The following is a 23181-nucleotide window of genomic DNA, read 5'->3' as shown; positions in this document are numbered from 1 at the left end:
GGGGTGCTAAGAGGTCCTGATCTGGACTATTCAGTAGGGGTGTGGGGTGGGTCCTGATCTGGACTATTCAGTAGGAGTGTGGGGTGCTAAGAGGTCCTGATCTGGACTATTCAGTAGGAGTGTGGGGTGGGTCCTGATCTGGACTATTCAGTAGGGGTGTGGGGTGCTAAGAGGTCCTGATCTGGACTATTCAGTAGGAGTGTGGGGTGCTAAGAGGTCCTGATCTGGACTATTCAGTAGGAGTGTGGGGTGCTAAGAGGTCCTGATCTGGACTATTCAGTAGGAGTGTGGGGTGCTAAGAGGTCCTGATCTGGACTATTCAGTAGGAGTGTGGGGTGCTAAGAGGTCCTGATCTGGACTATTCAGTAGGAGTGTGGGGTGGGTCCTGATCTGGACTATTCAGTAGGAGTGTGGGGTGCTGAGAGGTCCTGATCTGGACTATTTTTTTAGATGTCCACAAGTTTGCACCTATATTTGCAATAACAGGGGACACGGGCTGGAAACCCTGTGATGTGAGATGGAAGGCGTGTATGGTGAGACTTTGGAATAGACTGTTGGATATGCCAACTGCCAGAAAAGCTAATACAGTTGTTCTATGGGATTTATCCATAGGGGGAGCCTGGGCAACTGAAATGTCTGACCTTTTTCCAAGAGTCTGACTGTGAACATCTGTACGAAAACCAAATTAAGGTTGACATAGACATGATTAAAAAACAACTGTTGATGCAACATGAAAACAAAAATGGCTGGAGGAGATGAATCATAAACCCAACCTTTTGTTTGATTAAGGGTGAATTGGTCTATGAGAGATATATTATGTATAACCTACCTAAAAGCAAGAGATCGCTATGTGCACAGACAGGTAAGATCAGGGATATTGCCTCTGCGTATTGAAACAGGTAAGATCACGGATATTGCCTCTGCATATTGAAAAAGGTCGGTATTGTGGTGAAACGGAAGAGGAAAGACTATGTAACTATTGGGACCTTGAAGAAATAGAGAATGAAACTCATTTTATCCTCTATTGCCCTTTCTACCACGATATACACTCGCTCTTATTCCAGAAGGCACATCAGATGTACCCTGGTATTATGTGAATGAGAGATGAGGAGACAGACCACCAGATATACCCTGGTATTATGTGGCTGAGCGATGAGGAGACAGACCACCAGATATACCCTGGTATTATGTGGCTGAGTGATGAGGAGACAGACCACCAGATATACCCTGGTATTATGTGGCTGAGCGATGAGGAGACAGACCACCAGATATACCCTGGTATTATGTGAATGAGAGATGAGGAGACAGACCACCAGATATACCCTGGTATTATGTGGCTGAGCGATGAGGAGACAGACCACCAGATGTACCCTGGTATTATGTGAATGAGAGATGAGGAGACAGACCACCAGATATACCCTGGTATTATGTAGCTGAGTGATGAGGAGACAGACCACCAGATATACCCTGGTATTATGTGAATGAGAGATGAGGAGACAGACCACCAGATATACCCTGGTATTATGTGGCTGAGCGATGAGGAGACAGACCACCAGATATACCCTGGTATTATGTGAATGAGAGATGAGGAGACAGACCACCAGATATACCCTGGCATTATGTGGCTGAGTGATGAGGAGACAGACCACCAGATATACCCTGGTATTATGTGGCTGAGCGATGAGGAGACAGACCACCAGATATACCTTGGTATTATGTGGCTGAGCGATGAGGAGACAGACCACCAGATATACCTTGGTATTATGTGGCTGAGCGATGAGGAGACAGACCACCAGATATACCCTGGTATTATGTGGCTGAGTGATGAGGAGACAGACCACCAGATATACCCTGGTATTATGTGGCTGAGTGATGAGGAGACAGACCACCAGATATACCCTGGTATTATCTGTCTGAGTGATGAGGAGACAGACCACCAGATATACCCTGGTATTATGTGGCTGAGCGATGAGGAGACAGACCACCAGATGTACCCTGGTATTATGTGAATGAGAGATGAGGAGACAGACCACCAGATATACCCTGGTATTATGTAGCTGAGTGATGAGGAGACAGACCACCAGATATACCCTGGTATTATTTGGCTGAGTGATGAGGAGACAGACCACCAGATATACCCTGGTATTATGTGGCTGAGTGATGAGGAGACAGACCACCAGATATACCCTGGTATTATGTGGCTGAGTGATGAGGAGACAGACCACCAGATATACGGATATACGATACACCAGATATACGGCGCAGGTCCTAATCCAGGCACTTGTCATCTCCCGTCTGGATTACTGCAACTCGATGTTGGCTGGGCTCCCTGCCTGTGCCATTAAACCCCTACAACTCATCCAGAACGCCGCAGCCCGTCTGGTGTTCAACCTTCCCAAGTTCTCTCACGTCACCCCGCTCCTCCGCTCTCTCCACTGGCTTCCAGTTGAAGCTCGCATCCGCTACAAGACCATGGTGATTGCCTACGGAGCTGTGAAGGGAACGGCACCTCCATACCTTCAGGCTCTGATCAGGCCCTACACCCAAACAAGGGCACTGCGTTCATCCACCTCTGGCCTGCTGGCCCCCCTACCTCTGAGGAAGCACAGTTCCCGCTCAGCCCAGTCAAAACTGTTCGCTGCTCTGGCACCCCAATGGTGGAACAAGCTCTCTCACGACGCCAGGACAGCGGAGTCAATCACCACCTTCCGGAGACACCTGAAACCCCACCTCTTTAAGGAATACCTAGGATAGGATAAAGTAATCCTTCTAACCCCCCCCCCCCCCTTAAAAGATTTAGATGCACTATTGTAAAGTGGTTGTTCCACTGGATATCATAAGGTGAATGCACCAATTTGTAAGTCGCTCTGGATAAGAGCGTCTGCTAAATGACTTAAATGTAAATGTAAATGTAATATACCTTGGTATTATGTGGCTGAGCGATGAGGAGAAATTGAAATGTTTTTTTTGGTCCATTGTGTATTTCAGTTCGCTGAATATTTAGATAAAGCCTGGAATAAAAGTAAAAGGGATACCTATAAATAAATTGTAAATAAATATTTATCTTATATATGGTTAATGGTGTGTGTGTATATAGATTGTGTACAGGCTTGTCTACCATATGAATCTTCTCTTTGTGCCAGACTGGGTTCAAGTGACTTCTGTTTAGTTTTCCCCTTTACTTTTTCTGTATTTATTTACCTGTATATATATATATGTATGTATGTATGTATGTATGTATGTATGTATGTATGTATGTATGTATGTATGTATGTATGTATGTATGTGTGTATGATGTGTATGTGGATATATATAAATATATATATATATATATATATATATATAAAAAAAAATATATATATATATATATATATATATATATATATATATATATACACACACAGTATGTATGTATGTATGTATGTATGTATGTATGTATGTATGTATGTATGTATGTATGTATGTATGTATGTATGTATGTATGTATGTATGTATGTATGTATGTATGTATGTATGTACATTACCATTCAAAAGTTTGGGGTCACTAAGACATTTCCTTGTTTTTGAAAGAAAAGCACATTTTTTGTCCATTAAAATAGCATCAAATTGATCAGAAATACAGTGTAGACATTGTTAATGTTGTAAATGACTATTGCAGCTGGAAACGGATGATTTGTAATGGAATATCTACATAGGCGTACAGAGGCCCATTATCAGCAACCATCACTCCTGTGTTCCAATGGCACATTGTGTTAGCTAATCCAAGTTTATAATTTTAAAAGGCTAATTGATCATTAGAAAACACTTTTGCAATTATGGTAGCACAGCTGAAAACTGTTGTGGTGATTAAAAGAAGGCATTCTTTAGACTAGTTGATTATCTGGATCATTAGCATTTGTGGGTTCGATTACAGGCTCAAAATGGCCAGAAACAAAGAACATTCTTCTGAAACTCGTCAGTCTATTCTTGTTCTGAAAAATGAAGGCTATTCCATGCGAGAACTTGCCAAGAAACTGAAGATCTTGTACAACGCTGTGTACTACTCCCTTCACAGAACAGCGCAAACTGGGTCTAACCAGAATTGAAAGAGGAGTGGGAGGCCCCGGTGCACAAATGAGCAAGAGGACAAGTTCATTAGAGTGTCTAGTTTGAGAAACAGATGCCTCACAAGTCCTCAACTGGTAGCTTAATTAAATAGTACCCGCAAAACACCAGTCTCAACCTCAACAGTGAAGAGGCGACTTTCGGATGCTGGCCTTCTAGGCAGAGTTGCAAAGAAAAAGCCATATCTCAGACTGGCCAATAAAAACAAAAGATTAAGATGGCAAAAGAACACAGACGATGGACAAAGGAAGATTGGGAAAAAAGTGTTATGGACAGACAAATCTAAGTTTGAGGTGTTCGGATCACAAAGAAGAACATTCGTGAGATGCAAAAAAAATGAAAGATGCTGGAGGAATGTTTGATGTCATCTGTTAAGCATGGTGGAGGCAATGTGGTGGTCTGGGGGTGCTTTGGTGGTGGAAAAGTGGGAGATTTGTACAGGGTAAAAGGGATTTTGAAGAAGGAAGGCTATCTCTCCATTTTGCCACACCATGCCATACCCTGTGGACGGCGCTTAAATGGAGCCAATATCCTCCTACAACAAGACAATGACACAAAGCACAGCTCCAAACGATGCAATAACTACTTAGGGAAGAAGCAGTCAGCTGGTATTCTGTCTATAATGGAGTGGCCAGCACAGTCATCAGATCTCAACCCTATTGAGCTGTTGTGGAAGCAGCTTGATGGTACGTAAGAAGTGCCTATCAAGCCAATCCAATTTGTGGGAGGTGCTTCAGGAAGCATGGGGTGAAATCTCTTCAGATTACCTCAACAAATTGACAACTACAATGCCAAAGGTCTGCAAGGATGTAATTGCTGCAAATGGACAATTCTTTGACAAAAGCAAAGTTTGAAGGACACAATTATTATTTCAATTAAAAATCATTATTTATAACCTTGTCAACATCTTGACTATATTTCCAATTAATTTTGCAACTCATTTCATGTATGTTTTCATGGAAACAAGGATATTTCTAAGTGACCCCAAACTTTTGAACAGTAGTGTATGTATGTATGTATATATGTGTGTATGTGTGTATGTACAGTGGGTGTGTATTTTTAAAGTAAGTGTAAGAAATAAGTAACACAAAATGATATAGCCAATATAGCCACCCTTCTTTTCAATAACTGCCATGGGCCTTCCATCCATGGAGGCTGTCAGTTTGTTGATCTGTTCACGATCAACTTTCACTGGAGCAGCAACCACAGCCTCCCAAATGCTGTTCAAAGAGGTGTATTGTCTTCCCTCACTTTAATTCTCACGTTTGAGAAGGGCCCACAAGTTCTCAATAGGATTTAAGTCAGGTGAGGAAGGGGGCCATGTCATTATTGGGGAATCTTTGAGGCCCTTGCTGGCTAGCCAAGCAGTGGAGTACTTGGATGCATGTGATGGAGCATTGTCCTGCATAAAGATCATGGCCTTCTTGAATGCTGAGGACTTCTTCCTGTACCACTGCCTTGAAGAAAGAATATTCCAGAAACTGGCAGTAAGTTTGGGGGTTGAGTTTCAGTCCATCTTCAACCCGAAAAGGTCCATCTACCTCATCCTTAATGATAGCAGCCCATACCAGCACTCCTCCTCCACCTTACTGACGCCTTACTCGAAGTGGTGCCCTGTGTCCCTTGCTGATCCAGCCACGGGCCCATCCATCTGGTCCATCAAGAGTCACTCTCATTTCATCTGTCCATAAAACCTTTATAAAAAATCTGTCTTCGGGTATTTCTTTGCCCAATCTTGACGCTTCAACTTGTGAATATTATTCAGTGGTGGCCGTGTTTCAGCCATCTTGACCTTGGCCATGTCTCTGAGCACTTGACACCTTGTACTTCTGGACACTCCAGGTAGGTTGCAGTTCAGGAATATGGTGGTACTGGAGGATAATGGGTTCCTGGTAGATTGACGTTTAAATCATCTCAAGTGTTTAGTAGTTAATTTGCGCCTTTTCTTCCCCATGCATTTTTTCAATTTTCGACTAAAATGACATACCCAAATCTAACTGCCTATAGCTCAGTACCTGAAGTAAGGATATGAATATTCTTGATACCATTTGAAAGGAAACACTTTGAAGTTTGTGGAAATGTGAAATGAATGTAGGAGAATATAACCCATTAGATCTGGTAAAAACTAATACAAAGAAAAAAACATGCATTTTTTTGTACCATCTTTGAAATGCAAGAGAAAGGCCATAATGTATTATTCCAGCTCAGGCGCAATTTAGATTTTGGCCACTAGATGGCAGCAGTGTATGTGAAAAGTTGTAGACTGATTCAATGAACCATTGTATTTCTGTTCAAAATGTTATATCAAGACTGCCCAAATGTGCTTCATTGGTTTATTAATAACTGTTCAAGTTCATAACTGTGCACTCTCCTCAAACAATAGCATGGTATTATTTCACTGTAATAGCTACTGTAAATTAGACAGTGCAGTTAGATTAACAAGAATTGAAGCTTTCTGCCAATATCAGATATGTCTATGTCGTGGGAAATGTTTTTGTTACTTACAACCTCACGCTAATCGCATTAGCCTACGTTAGCTCAACCGTCCCGCGGGGTCCCACCGATCATGTAGGGGTTAAAAAATGCCCTTCTCCTGCAATGCCCTTCTCCTGCCATGCCCCTCTCCTGCCATTCCCTTCTCCTGCCATGCCCCTCTCCTGCTGCTTCACTCACAGTAGATTGACACGCTGAAGGAATCAGCCATCTCTAATCATTACACTAGAACATTTCCTATAATTACTGAGGAAGAACTAAATAAGCTGCTAAGATAATTCACAGACAGCCAAGTTCCGTCTGCCTACCAAGTTCCGTGGTCACACAAACATATGAGGAGACTGGATGTTTAGCCTTCGTTAAAAAGACTTCACATTTGAGATAGACTTGGCCATCAACAGCCTGGCTGTGTTATAGCCCTGAGAAGTAAAAAGCACTGATGTGTCCAGGTAGTGACAAGTGTGTGCAGTGGAGGAAAAAGTACTAAATTGTCCAATCTTGAGTAAAAGTACAGATACCTTAATAGAAAATGACTCAAGTGAAAGTTACCCAGTAAAATACCACTTGAATAACAGTCTAAAAGTATTTGATTTTAACTATACTTTAGTATCAAAAGTAAACGGAATTGCTAAAATGTACCTAAGAATTAAAAGTAAAAGTACAAATATATTAAAATTCCTTATATTAAACAAACCAGATGGAACAATAGCCAGGGGCACACTCCAACACTCAGACATAATTTACACTTGACTGCATGTCAGAGCAGAAACCACGTCATGAGTTCGAAAGAATTGTCCATGGAGCTCCGAGACAGGATTGTGTCAAGGCACAGACCTGGGGAAGGGTACCACAAATGTTCTGCAGCACTGAAGGTCCCCAAAAACGAAGTGGCCTATATCATTCTTAAATGGAAGAAGTTTGGAAACACCAAGACTCTTCCTAAAGCTGAGCAATCAGGGGAGAAGGGCCTTGGTCAGGGAGGTGACCAAGAAGCTGATGGTCACTCTGACAGAGCTCCAGAGTTCCTCTGTGGAGATAGGAGAACCTTCCAGAAGGACAAGCATCTCTGCAGCACTCCACCAACCAGGCCGTATTGGTAGAGTGGCCAGACAAAAACCACTACTCAGTAAAAGGCACATGACAGCCCGCTTGGAGTTCGGCAAAAGGCACCGAAAGATTCTCTGGTCTGCAGAAACCAAGATTGAACTCTTTGGCCTGAATGCCAAGCGTCACGTCTGGAGGAAACCTGGCACTTTTTTCACCAAACTTAAATCAGTGTTTTTTGAAATACGTTTCACATTGCAATACATGTTCGTATAAAGTAATTGTCTTTCGAAATGCAATACTCAATCATATTACAAATAATGTCTCTTCTCTTTTGTTAAAAGACATTTAACTATTACATAGTCTGACTGCTCTCAATTGATGCTCTTAAAACCTGTTAGGGCTAGGGGGCAGTATTGACACGGCTGGATAAAAAACATACCCGATTTAATCTGGTTACCACTCCTACCCAGTAACTAGAATATGCATATACTTATTACATATGGATAGAAAACACCCTAAATTTTCTAAAACTGTTTGAATGGTGTCTGTGAGTATAACAGAACTCAAATGGCAGGTCAAAACCTGAGAGATTCCTTTACAGGAAGTGGCCTGTCTGACCATTTCTTGAACTTCTTTTCCATCTCTATCATTTACTAAGGATCTCTGCTCTAACGTGACACTTCCCACGTCGTCCATAGGCGCTCAGAGCCCGGGAAAAAACAGAATGTCGTCATTCCAGCCCCAGGCTGAAACACATTATCGCCTTTCTCAAGTGGCCGATCAAGGGACACTGGGCTTATGCGCGTGACCCCGACCGCCCCCGCCTTTGGGATTTTTTCCTCTGTTTGCCGAAAAGGAGATTCCCTGTCGGAATATTATCGCTTTTCTACGAGAAAAATGTCGTAAAAATAGATTTTAAACAGCGGTTGACATGCTTCGAAGTACGGTAATGGAATATTTAGAATTTTATTGTCACGAATTGCGCCATGCGCGTGACACTTCTTTACTATTTCGGAAAGTGTCTGGAACGCACGAACAAAACGCCGCTATTCGGATATAACGATGGATTATTTTGGACCAAACCAACATTTGTTATTGAAGTAGCAGTCCTGGGTGTGCATTCTGACGAAGACAACAAAAGGTAATCAAACTTTTATAATAGTAAATATGATTATGGTGAGTGCTAAACTTGCCGGGTGTCTAAATAGCGAGCCCGTGATGCCTGGGCTATGTACTTAGAATATTGCAAAATGTGCTTTCACCAAAAAGCTATTTTAAAATCGGACATATCGAGTGCATAGAGGAGGTCTGTATCTATAATTCTTAAAATAATTGTTATGCTTTTTGTGAACGTTTATCGTGAGTAATTTAGTAAAATGTTAGCGAATTCCCCGGAAGTTTGCGGGGGCTATGCTAGTTCTGAACGTCACATGCTAATGTAAAAAGCTGGTTTTTGATATAAATATGAACTTGATTGAACAAAACATGCATGTATTGTATAACATAATGTCCTAGGGTTGTCATCTGATGAAGATCATCAAAGGTGAGTGCTGCATTTAGCTGTCTTCTGGGTTTTGGTGACATTATATGCTGGCCTGAAAAATGGGTGTCTGATCATTTCTGGCTTGGTACTCTGCTGACATAATCTAATGTTTTGCTTTCGTTGTAAAGCCTTTTTGAAATCGGACAGTGTGGTTAGATTAACGAGAGTCTTGTCTTTAAATGGCTGTAAAATAGTCATATGTTTGAGAAATTGAAGTAATAGGATTTTTAAGGTTTTGAAAATCGCGCCACAGGCTGGCAGTGGCTGTTACGTAGGTGGGACGCAAGCGTCCCACCTAGCCCATAGAGGTTAATTACTTAAACATTTAGTAACCTATTGATTTTACATGTAAACTGGTTGGTCTACTAGATAGAATACCTCATGATAAGCTGCAAACCACACTATTAACCAGGAGAGTTTTCATCAACATTTTTCATAGCTGTCTATTTACCACCACAAACTGATGCTGGCACCAAGACCGCACTCAACGAGCTGTATAGGGCAAAGCAAACTAGAAAATGCACATGATGAGGCAGCCCTCAAGTGGCCGGTGAATATAATGCAGGGAACTTCTTCTGTTTCTCCAATGCAGGAAAACTGAAATCTGTTTTACCTCAAAACTAGACCACCTTCACTCCACACACAGAAACACACACAAAGCCCCCCGCAAATATGACCATAACTCTATATCTTCCTGATTCATTTTTACAAGCAAAAACTCAAACAGGAAGTACCAGTGACACGCTCAATGCGGAAGTGGTCGCCTTCCCTGTAGCTCAGTTGGTAGAGCATGGTGTTTGCAACGCCAGGGTTGTGGGTTCGATTCCCACAGGGGGCCAGCACAGAAAAAAATGTATGAAATTGTATGACATGTATGCATTCAGTACTGTAAGTCGCTCTGGATAAGAGCATCTGCTAAATGACTAAAATGTAAATGGTCCGATGAAGTGAATTCTAAGCAGGTAGCCTAATGGTTAGAGCGTTGGGCCAGTAACCGAAAGGTTGCTGGATCGAATCCCCGAGCTGTAAAGGTAAAAATGTGTTGTTCTGAGCAAGGCAGTTAACCCACTGTTCCCTGGGCAAGAAAACGTGGATGTCGATTAAGGCAGTCCCCCGCACCTCTCTGATTCAGAGGGGTTGGTTGGGTTAAATGCGGAAGACACATTTCAGCTGAAGGCATTCAGTTGTACAACTGACTAGGTTTCCCACTTTCCCTAAGCTACAGGACTGTTTTGCTAGCACAGACTGGAACATGTTCCGGGATTCATCTGATAACATTGAGGAGGTTACCACATCAGTAACCGGCTTCAATAACAAGTTCATCGATGACGTCTTCCCCACAGTGACCGCATGTATATCCCAACCAGAAGCCATGGATTACAGGCAACATCCGCACTGAGTTAAAGGCTAGAGCTGCTGCTTTCAAGGAGCTGGACACTAATCCAGACGCTCATAAGATATCCCGCTACAAGACAGGACTAAGATCCTACTACGCCGGCTCTGACACTCGACGGATGTGGCAGGTTTTGCACATTATCACAGATTACAAAAGGAAACCCAGCCGCGAACTGCCCAGCGACGCAAAATTACCAGACGAGCTAAATTAAGCAAACAATACTGAACCATGCATGAGAGCACCAGCTGTTCCAGATGGCTTTGTGATCACGTGGTAAGACTTTAAACAGGTTAACATTCGCAAAGGCCAAGGGGCCAGACAGAATACCAGGACACGTACTCAGAGCATGCGCTGACCAGCTGGCAGGTGTCTTCAATTACATTTTCAACCTATCCCTGTAATATCTATAATACCAACTTGTTTCAAACAGACCACCATATTCCCCGTGCCCAAGAACACCAAGGTAACCTGCCTAAATGACTATCGCCCCATAGCACTCACATCTATAGCCATGAAATGCTTTGAAAAGCTGGTCATGGCTCACATCAACACGATCATCCCAGTCACCTTAGACCCAATCCAATTCGCATACCACACCAACAGATCCACAGATGACGCAATCTCGATTGCACTCCACATTGCCCTCACCCACCTGAACAATAGGAATACCTACAGTACCAATCAAAAGTTTGGAAACACCTATTCATTCAAGAGTTTTTCTTTATTTTTATATTGTAGAAGAATAGTGAAGACATCAAAACTATGAAATAACACATATGGAATCATTAAACAAATCAAAATATATTTTGGATTTTAGATTCTTCAAAGTAGCCACCCTTACCATAACAAAATACCATAAAATAGGCCAAAACAGTCCTGCAATACCATAAAATAGGCCAATACAGTCCAGTAATACTGTAATATAGGCCAATACAGTCCAGTAATACAGTAATATAGGCCAATACAGTCCAGTAATACTGTAATATAGGCCATTACAGTACTGTAATACTGTAAAATAGGCCAATACAGTCCAGTAATACTGTAATATAGGCCATTACAGTACTGTAATACTGTAATATAGGCCATTACAGTACTGTAATACTGTAATATATGCCAATACAGTCCAGTAATACTGTAATATAGGCCATTACAGTACTGTAATATAGGCCAATACAGTCCTGTAATATAGGCCAATACAGTCCTGTAATACCATAGAATAGGCCAAAACAGTCCTGCAATACCATAAAATAGGCCAATACAGTCCAGTAATACTGTAATATAGGCCAATACAGTCCAGTAATACTGTAATATAGGCCAATACAGTCCAGTGATACTGTAATATAGGCCAAAACAGTCCAGTAATACTGTTATATAGGCCAATACAGTCCAGTAATACTGTAATATAGGCCAATACAGTACTGTAATACTGTAATATAGGCCAATACAGTCCAGTAATACTGTAATATAGGCCAATACAGTCCAGTAATACTGTAATATAGGCCATTACAGTACTGTACTACTGTAATATAGGCCATTATAGTCCAGTAATACTGTAATATAGGCCATTATAGTCCAGTAATACTGTAATATAGGCTAATACAGTTCAGTAATACTGTAATATAGGCCATTACAGTATTGTAATACTGTAATATAGGCCATTACAGTTCTGTAATACTGTAATATAGGCCAATACAGTCCAGTAATACTGTAATATAGGCCATTACAGTACTGTAATACTGTAATATAGGCCATTACAGTACTGTAATACTGTAATATAGGCCATTACAGTACTGTAATTCTGTAATATAGGCCATTACAGTCCAGTAATACTGTAATATAGGCCAATACAGTACTGTAATATTGTAATATAGGCCAATACAGTCCAGTAATACTGTAATATAGGCCATTACAGTACTGTAATACTGTAATATAGGCCATTACAGTACTGTAATACTGTAATATAGGCCAATACAGTCCAGTAATACTGTAATATAGGCCATTACAGTACAGTAATACTGTAATATAGGCCATTACAGTACTGTAATACTGTAATATAGGCCATTACAGTACTGTAATACTGTAATATAGGCCATTACAGTACTGTAATACTGTAATATAGGCCATTACAGTACTGTAATACTGTAATATAAGCCAATACAGTCCAGTAATACTGTAATATAGGCTATTACAGTACTGTAATACTGTAATATAGGCCAATACAGTACTGTAATACTGTAATATAGGCCATTACAGTACTGTAATACTGTAATATAGGCCAATACAGTCCAGTAATACTGTAATATAGGCCATTACAGTACTGTAATACTGTAATATAAGCCATTACAGTACTGTAATACTGTAATATATGCCATATACGTAGCAGACAGTTTAATCCAAAATGACAACAGTCCAAGCATTTTGGTATGAGACCCCACTGGGAATTGAACCCATAACTCTGGTGTTGCTAGTGCCATGCTGTTATGAACTGAGCCACGTACATGGACACTAAAATACATAAGTACAATACAATTCTTTAAAATAAAATACAATACACGATTACAATACAGGTGGAAGATGTATGATTGCCATCCCCATGAGCGTACCACCCTCCTTCAGGCCATGGACGAGGGATGCAATGATTTCAATCAAGACCTATTTCAGGATTGGATTGGCCGTGCCAAAAGTTTTTTTCCCCCCCAGATTTCGACCAGAACTTACAGCCAAATGCTCAAGACAGGCTTGATGCAAACTATTGCCTGCTAAACATTCTTTCTTTAATTTGATTACATTGTGAAATACGTCTTCAATTATGGAATGTTGATGTTCAGTCAACTTTAATGGGTAGTGCAAGTGTATTACCTAATGTGAAAACAGTGTAGTGTACTGTAATTTACAGTATTGTAGCATACTACATTCAAAGGACAATTTTGAAACATTGGTTTTGTTAATAGATTAAGTTGATGTTAATATAACTAAATAGAGAATATTTCATTATGTAGTGTTTTGGTGATTAAACCAATGTACAGATTTATATTTCACAGTAAACGTATATTTTAGATCAATGGCTGTGAACGATGTCTACCAACATCTTGTTTATGTAAAATCAAAGGTTTTGAATGTAAGACTGGCTGTGTTACAGCTGTTACCAGTTTGTAGTTTTTTGTACTGAGAGTTTTGAAAATTCACTGCATACTTGTGAAAATAGTACCAAAGCGATAAAAAAAAGAAACTGTAACCCCAGGAAAGGTGGTGTATGGCAGGTATACAGTGTGTGTATGTTAGTGTGTGTGTGTGTGTGTGTCCTGCTTACCCCCTGGGAGAAGTAGAAAGCAGCGATGCCCAGGGGCCAGAAGCAGCATAACATGGAGAAGATGGCCAGGCCCAGGTGGTCTCTGGGTGGGATCACTATGAAGTTATCTTCACTCTCGCTGTCACTGGAGCAGTCCGTCTGAAAGAGACAAACGCTGTAAATATTAATTCACCAACATTATAGTTCTTATACTGTCTATAACATGATGAAGTTGTCCTCACTGTCACTGGAGCAGTCCATCTGGCAGGGGGGAGGAGGGGAGAGAGAAACTGTCAGGGGGCTCTCATTGATACAGTTAAAGCGATAGTTCAATCAAATACTAAAATCACATTTTATTTTTCACACGCTTGGGAAACAACAGGTGTAGACTAACAGTGAAATGCTTACTGATGGGTCCTTTTACAACAATGCAGAGAGAAAGATAAAGGACAAAAATATACAATACAAATAGAAATAGTGACAAGAGGAATAAATACAGAGTGAACAACAACTAACAATAACTTGTAAAAATAACACGGCTATATACAGGAAGTACCTGTACTGAGTCGATGTGCAGGGGTACGAGGTAATAACGTACAGAGAGTACCTGTATTGAGTCGATGTGCAGGGGTACGAGGTAATAACACAACTATATACAGGAAGTACCTGTACTGAGTCGATGTGCAGGGGTACGAGGTAATAACATAGCTATATACAGGGAGTACCTGTACTGAGTCGATGTGTAGGGGTAGGAGGTAATAACATACAGGGAGTACCTGTACTGAGTCGATGTGCAGGGGTACCAGGTAATAACACAGCCATATACAGGAAGAACCAGTACTGAGTCGATGTGCAGGGGTACCAGGTAATAACACGGCTATATACAGGAAGTACCTGTACTGAGTCAATGTGCAGGGGTGTGAGGTAATAACATACAGGGAGTACCTGTACTGAGTCCGTGTGGAGGGGTACCAGATAATTGAAGTAGCAATGTACATATAAGTAGGTAAGGGTAAAGTGACTAGGCAACAGGATAGATAATAGACTGATCTGTAGCAACAGCGCATGTGGTGAGTGTGAAAGTGTGAGTGTGTGTGTGTGTGTGTGTGTGTGTGTGTGTGTGTGTGGTGTGTGTGTGTGTGTGTGTGTGTGTGTGTGTGTGTGTGTGTGTGTGGCGTCACTATGCATGTGTGTGCATGTTACGTGTGTGTGGGCGTATATAGTTTGTGTGTGTGTGTGTGTGTGTGTGTGGTGTGTGTGTGTGTGTGTGGGGGCAGTGTAAGTATGTGTGAGTGTGTGGGTAGAGTCCAGTGTGTGGGTAGAGCCCAGTGTGTGGGTAGAGTCTAGTGTGTGGGTAGAGTCCAGTGTGTGGGTAGAGTCCAGTGTGTGGGTAGAGTCCAGTGTGTGGGAGGTCTAGTGTGTGGGTAGAGCCCAGTGTGTGGGTAGAGCCCAGTGTGTGGGTAGAGCCCAGTATGTGGGTAGAGTCCAGTGTGTGGGTAGAGCCCAGTGTGTGGGTAGAATCTAGTGTGTGGGTAGAGTCCAGTGTGTGGGTAGAGCCCAGTGTGTGGGTAGAGCCCAGTGTGTGGGTAGAGCCTAGTGTGTGGGTAGAGTCTAGTGTGTGGGTAGAGTCCAATGTGTGGGTAGAGTCCAGTGTGTGTGCATAGAGTCAGTGCAAAAAAGGGTCAATGCAGGTAGTCCGGGTAGCCTTTTGATTAGCTATTTAGCAGTCTTGTTTCGCAGTCTTATGGCTTAGCTCCTTTTGGTTCCAGACTCGATGCACCGGTACCGCTTGCCGTGCGGTAGTAGAGAGAACAGTCTATGGGTGGCTGGAGTCTGATTTTTTGGGGCGGCCTTCCTCTGACACCGGGGTATGTACGTACGGTCACTGTGGGGATGAAGTCGTCCATGCAGTTATTAATGAAGCCGGTGACCGATGTGGTAAAACTCCTCAATGTTATCGTATGAACATATTCCAGTCTATGCTAGCAAAACAGTCCTGTAGCTTAGCATCCACTTCATCAGACCACTTCAGTATTGAGCATGTCACTGGTACTTCCTGTTTTGAGTTTTTGCTTGTAAGCAGGAAGTAAGAGGATAGAGCTATGGTCAGAATAACCAAATGGAGGGCGAGGGAGGGCCTTGTACGTGTTTCTGTGTGTGGAATAAAGGTGATCTACAGTGAGGGAAAAAAGTATTTGATCCCCTGCTGATTTTGTACGTTTGCCCACTGACAAAGAAATGATCAGTCTATAATTTTAATGGTAGGTTTTTTTGAACAGTGAGAGACAGAATAACAACAAAAAATCCAGAAAAACGCATGTCAAAAATGTTAGAAATTGATTTGCATTTTAATGAGGGAAATAAGTATTTGACCCCTCTGCAAAACATGACTTAGTACTTGGTGGCAAAACCCTTGTTGGCAATCACAGAGGTCAGACGTTTCTTGTAGTTGGCCACCAGGTTTGCACACATCTCAGGAGGGATTTTGTCGCACTCCTCTTTGCAGATCTTCTCCAAGTCATTAAGGTTTCGAGGCTGACGTTTGTCAACTCGAACCTTCAGCTCCCTCCATTTTCTATGGGAATAAGGTGTGGACACTGGCTAGGCCACTCCAGGACCTTAATGTGCTTCTTCTTGAGCCACTCCTTTGTTGCCTTGGCCATGTGTTTTGGGTCATTGTCATGCTGGAATACCCATCCACGACCCATTTTCAATGCCCTGGCTGAGGGAAGGAGGTTCTCACCCAAGATTTGACGGTACATGGCCCCGTCCATCGTCCCTTTGATGCGGTGAAGTTGTCCTGTCCCCTTAGCAGGAAAACACCCCCGAAGCATAATGTTTCCACCTCCATGTTTGACTGTGGGGATGGTGTTCTTGGGGTCATAGGCAGCATTCCTCCTCCTCCAAACACGGCGAGTTGAGTTGATGCCAAAGAGCTCCATTTTGGTCTCATCTGACCACAACACTTTCACCCAGTTGCCCTCTGAATCATTCAGATGTTCATTGGCAAACTTCAGACGGGCATGTATATGTGCATTCTTGAGCAGGGGGACCTTGCGGGTGCTGCAGGATTTCAGTCCTTCACGGCGTAGTGTGTTACCAATTGTTTTCTTGGTGACTATGGTCCCAGCTGCCTTGAGATCATTGACAAGATCCTCCAAGTGTAGTTCTGGGCTGATTCCTCACCGTTCTCATGATCATTGCAACTCCACGAGGTGAGATCTTGCATGGAGCCCCAGGCCGAGGGAGATTGACAGTTCTTTAGTGTTTCTTCCATTTGTGAATAATCGCACCAACTGTTGTCACCTTCTCACCAAGCTGCTTGGCGATGGTCTTGTAGCCCATTCCAGCCTTGTGTAGCTCTACAATCGTGTCCCTGACATCCTTGGAGAGTTCGTTGGTCTTGGCCATGGTGGAGAGTTTGGAATCTGATTGATTGATTGCTTCTGTGGACAGGTGTCTTTTATACAGGTAACAAGCTGAGATTAGGAGCACTCCCTTTAAGAGTGTGCTCCTAATCTCAGTTTGTTACCTGTATAAAAGACACCTGGGAGCCAGAAATCTTTCTGATTGAGAGGGGGTCAAATACTTATTTCCCTCGTTAAAATGCAAATCAATTTATAACATTTTTGACATGCGTTTTTCAGGATTTTGTTTTTGTTATTCTGTCTCTCTGTCATGAATCCCGCTTCCTGAGTCTGTTTTCTGCCTGAGCTGCCTGTTTTCTGGAGTTGTTTCCTGAGGTTTCTGAACACACCCTGTCTGGTTGCCGGGCGACGAAGCTAGGCGGGAGATCTCTCGATTACCCGCACCTGCATCTCATCAGCCATCTGCACACCTAGTCCTGATCATCACCTCTTCTCTTCATAAGCTCTGACCTGACATCCATTCCCTGCCGGATCGTTAGCAGTGAACAGTATGTTGTGTCAGCGTATCAGCCTCATGTTACCAGAGTTAGTTTTGTTGTTCTGTACTTTTTGCCGGTTACTCACCCCCGTTTACTCTGTCTACAGTCATCCTCCCAGAACATTCACCCCCCTTGCCTGGTCGTCGGTGGTTTCAGTGACATCATTGGATCTGCCTATTCACTCTCATCAACTCACCTCCGCTGCCGCTCCGTCTCCTGGATTATTCTATTTTCACCTCGAGTCTGTAAATAAATACTCACCTTCATTTTACTCACCTTGTCCTGGTCTGCTTCTGGGTTCAGCTTTAGAGAATCGTGACACTCTCACTGTTCAAATAAACCTACCATTAAAATTATAGACTGATAATTTCTTTGTCAGTGGGCAAACGTACAAAATCAGCAGGGGATCAAATACTTTTTTCCCTCACTGTAGCATTTTGTCACCTCTATTTGCACGGGTGACGTTGTCACGTCCTGACCATAGTAAGTTGTTATTTTCTATGGTAGAGTAGGTCAGGGCATGACAGGGGGTGTTTGTCTGTTTTTCTATTTCTATGTTCAGTTTCTAGTTTTGTATTTCTATGTTGGTTTTTGTTTGGCATGACCTCCAATTAGAGGCATCGGTTGTCGTTGTCTCTAATTGGAGGTCATATTTAAGTTGATATTTGTCCCACCTGTTTTTGTGGGTGATTATACTTTGTGAGTAGTGTTTGTTTCTCCTGCGTCACGGTTTGTTGTTTTGTCCTTCAGTTTATTTTTGTATTGCATTAAGTTTCACAGTCTAAATAAATATGTGGAACTACGAACACGCTGCATTTTGGTCCGATCCTTCCGACAGCCGTGACAGACGTGCTGGTAAAAATGAGGTAAAACGGATGTCAGTTTCCTTAAAATCACCAACCACGAGAAACGCCGACGATGCATAGAAAAACCATTGAGACGCATATCCATGTCCTCGTTCAGCCACTACTCTTGAGAAACATAGGTCTTGTAGATAGGATAGGAGCTCCTATCCAGTTTGTTCTCCAGTGATTACACGTTTGCCAATAGAACAGAGGACAATTTGCTCACCAACGTAGTCTGATTAGGGTTCCGGCTCGCCTGCGTTTCTTTCGCCGCCGTTTTCTCTTTTGAGTCCCGGGGATCAGGGCTTCTGCTCCAGAGAAAGCAGAACGTCCAGAGCTGCCAACTTGTTGAAGTAGAAATGCTTGTCCAAATTGAGGTTAGTAATCGCTGTTCTGATATCCGGAAGCTGTTTCAGTCATAGGAAATGATGACAGGTATTTTATGTACAAAGAAAATTACGATTAGCGTTTAAAAAAAAATAAAAAATTGCAAGCACGTAAAACAGCTGCTATCCACTGCAGCACCATCTCTGTCAGTTGACCCACATTACAGGGAGAGATATTAGATGGATAGTTCAAAAGATAACATACTCATACAACATTGGTTTGGATTTAAAGGGACAGTTCACCCACATTACATGAGGAAAGATACACTGTTAAAGGGATAGTTCACCCACATTACAGGAGGAAAGATACACTGTTAAAGGGATAGTTCACCCACATTACAGGAGGAAAGATAAACTGCTAAAAGGACAGTTCACCCACATTACAGGAGGAAAGATACACTGTTAAAGGGATAGTTCACCCACATTACAGGAGGAAAGATACACTGTTAAAGGGATAGTTCACCCACATTACAGGAGGAAAGATAAACTGCTAAAAGGACAGTTCACCCACATTACAGGAGGAAAGATACACTGTTAATGGGACAGTTCACCCTTCACTGACATTGCAGGGTCATATACGGTGAATCTGAAATGACAATACTTTTTGGCCAGAGCCAAAAACATTTTACATCCAATATCCTCATAATAAATTCCCAATCCTCTAGGGAAGAGACTAGCAATGTCCTGTGCCAGAATACCAGTTATATGACTGTGTGATGTATACCTGAACTATAAATCCTAGTCATTACAGAAGTCCTTTGTACTGTAGCTGGGAACTGGGGATTGGGGATTTATGATGCAAGGATTTTCATTTTTCAGTTCCATCATTCCAGGAGTGACATTAACCCTTGTGCATTGCTGAGAAAAAAACGGCATCCCATTGTGGTATGGGTCAGACTGACCCGCACAGTTAAGTTTAAACACACTCAAGACAGTCAAAGTAAAAACAGCCAAAACTTGATTTTGTCTTGTCAGACCTTTCAGAAAGAAGAAATACAAGAACATTTGATTTCAAAACTATACATTTAACTATTTTGTTAAACATATTTCCTTTCTCACAAACAACCATTTTCTGTTTGGAGCTCATTTTTGAGTGTCGGTGTCAGAGATCTGCTGCTTTCGCACTGAGAAAGAGAAACTTGGGAAAGCTCACTTTCATCCAAACATAATTATAAAAGTGCATGCAGAAGCAGTCAAAACAATAAAACATCAGAGACAGTTGTTTATTTTGGACCTGTGCAAATATCTATACACATGAAAACCCCCGGGTCAAAATAACCCACAACATCCATGTTTGTATACAAAATCAACACATCAGTGTGTCCGCATTTTGAAGTTAAGTTCATGACCCTAAATGAGGAAAAGTTATTTAATTTCATGGAGAAAAAAAGAGGTTAACTAGTATTTTGGGCAACTCAAACGTGGAAATGGGTCAAATTTACCTGCAAAATATAGTGTGTATCTGTTCCAAATGGAACCCTATGTCCTATATAGTACGCTACTTCTGGCCAGGGCCCATAATGCACTATATAGCAGGGTTGCGCTCAATTCAGAATTTTGGAATTGACTCCCATTCAACTCATGAGTTGAAATTCAAAATTGAATTGGCCACACCCCACAGGACGCAAAATTTGATTTTTTTTGTCTTTGAGTGACAGAAAATATAATTTTTCATTCAGTGCAATTCAAAGATATTCCACTCAGTCGTAGAACATGAGAGTTTCATTGACTCTGACAGGTCACAACTTCCAGATACCAAAGATTATATCACTTTTCTCCGGAAACAATATTCACATACACTTTTAACCTAAGTGCTTACAATAGCCAATTCTATTTTCTCGACAACCAATGCCATTATATTAGACCTTACCTTAGGTATTGTGTTTTGTAATGACAGAGCAATTGGGCCCAAAAGTCCTTGCATCCAAAGCCCTCTTAGTGAATTTGAGGGTGGTAAGTAACATCAACCAGATCACATCTCTAAGCTTGTTGTGACAGGGCAGCCATTTGTGTTGATTTTCAAATTGGGAACGAATGCATTTTGGGAAATGTAGTATTTTACTCCATATTGATTAATGAAATGTAATAACTTAGAATATCCACATACAGGTTTTGTTTTCCCTGATCACTCATTTTAAGTTTGTCCTGATAATCAATTGTTTTATATGTATGTATATCATGACATGTTTGATGTTTTGGACATGATGTACAGTTGAAGACGGAAGTTTGCATACACCTTAGTCAAAATCATTTAAACTCCGTTTTTCACAATTCCTGACATTTAATGCTAGTAAAAATTCCCTGTTTTAGTTCAGTTAGGATCACCACTTTATTTTAAGAATGTGAAATGTCAGAATAATAGTTGAGAGAATGATTTATTTCAGCTTTTGTTTCTTTCATCACATTCCCAGTGGGTAAGAAGTTTACATACACTCAATTAGTATTTGGTAGCATTGCCTTTAAATTGTTTAACTTGGGTCAAATGTTTTGGGTAGCCTTCCACAAGCTTCCCACAATAAGTTGGTGAATTTTGGCCCATTCCTCCTGACAGAGCTGGTGTAACTGAGTCAGGTTTGTAGGCCTCCTTGCACACACACACTTTTTCCCTTCTGCCCACAAATTTTCTATAGGATGAGGTCAGGGCTTTGTGATGTCAACTCCAATACCTTGACTTTGTTGTCCTTAAGCTATTTTGCCACAACTTTGGAAGTATGCTTGGGGTCATTGTCCATTTGGAAGACCCATTTGCAACCAAGCTTTAACTTCCTGACTGATGTCTTGAGATGTTGCTTCAATATATCCACATAATTTTCCTACCTCATGATGCCATCAATTTTGTGAAGTGCACCAGTCCCTCCTGCAGCAAAGCACCCCCACAACATGATGCTTCCACCCCTGTGCTTCACGGTTGGGATTATGTTATTCGGCTTGCAAGCCTCCCCTTTTTCCTCCAAACATAACGATGGTCATTATGGCCAAACAGTTCTATTTTTGTTTCATCAGACCAGAGGACATTTCTCCAAAAAGTGTGATTTTTGTCCCCATGAGCAGTTGCAAATCGTAGTCTGGCTTTTTTATGGCGGTTTTGAAGCAGTGGCTTCGTCCTTGCGGAGTGGCCTTTCAGGTTATGTAACTATAGGAGTCGTTTGACTGTGGATATAGATACTTTTGTACCTGTTTCCTCCAGCATCTTCACATGGTCTGCTTGTCATATTCGTGAATGTAGGTGGCAGGGAAGTCAGGCGCAGGGTAAACCAAGTTGGTTAAATATGGAGTATTTAATGAAAAAACAAACTCCATAACCAAAGTACAAAATAAAATGGGTAAAGTATACCAGTCGCACACCGAGACACAAATCCACGTAACATAACATACAAACTATCACTGACAAGGACATGAGGGGAAACAGAGGGTTAAATACACAAGTAATTAATGGTATTGGAAACAGGTGTGATGGAAGACAAGACAAAACCAATGGATAATGAAAAACTGATCAATGATGGCTAGAAGACCGGTGACGTCGACGGCCGAGCACCACCCGTGCAAGGAGGGGCATCGACTTCGGCAGAAGTCGTGACACTGCTGTTGTTCTGGGATTGATTTCCACTTTTCGAACCAAAGTACGTCCATCTCTAGGAGACAGAACGCATCTCCTTCCTGAGCGGTATGACGGCTGCGTGGCCCCATGGTGTTTATACTTGCATACTATTGTTTGTATAGATGAACATGGTACCTTCAGGCGTTTGGAAATTGCTCCCAAGGATGAACCAGACCTGTGGAGGTCTACAAATTTTTTTTCTGAGATCTTGGCTGATTTCTTTTAATTTTCCCATGATGTTAAGCAAAGAGGCACTGAGTTTGAAGGTAGGCCTTGAAATACATCCACAGGTACACCTCCAATTGACTCAAATGATGTCAATTAGCCTATTAGAAGCTTCTAAAGCCATGACATAATTTTCTGGAATTTTCCAAGTTGTTTAAAGGCACAGTCAACTTAGTGTATGTAAACTTCTGACCCACTAGAATTGTGATACAGTGAATTATAAGGGAAATAATCTGTCTGCAAACAATTGTTGGAAAAATTACTTGTGTAATGCACAAAGTAGATGTCCTAACTGACTTGCCAAAACTATAGTTTGTTAACAAGAAATATGTGGAGTGGTTGAAAAAC

At 41.7% G+C, this 23181-nt stretch overlaps 1 protein-coding gene across 1 annotated transcript in view; it reads right to left on the bottom strand.

Moving 5' to 3' along the window:
- syndig1l (synapse differentiation inducing 1-like) overlaps nt 1–23181 on the bottom strand; it is a 98789-nt gene that overhangs the window by 18724 nt on the left and 56884 nt on the right. Inside the window, exon 3 of the mRNA XM_014206116.3 lies at nt 13894–14031. Coding sequence (XP_014061591.1) covers nt 13894–14031 — 138 coding nt within the window. The remainder of the gene's footprint in view (nt 1–13893; nt 14032–23181) is intronic.

This window comes from Salmo salar, chromosome 06 (assembly GCF_965601325.2).
Source record: "Salmo salar chromosome 06, fSalSal1, whole genome shotgun sequence".
Taxonomy (NCBI): domain Eukaryota; kingdom Metazoa; phylum Chordata; class Actinopteri; order Salmoniformes; family Salmonidae; genus Salmo; species Salmo salar.
Note: the sequence above shows the minus strand (reverse complement) of the source record. Positions and strands in the feature narration are given on the sequence as shown.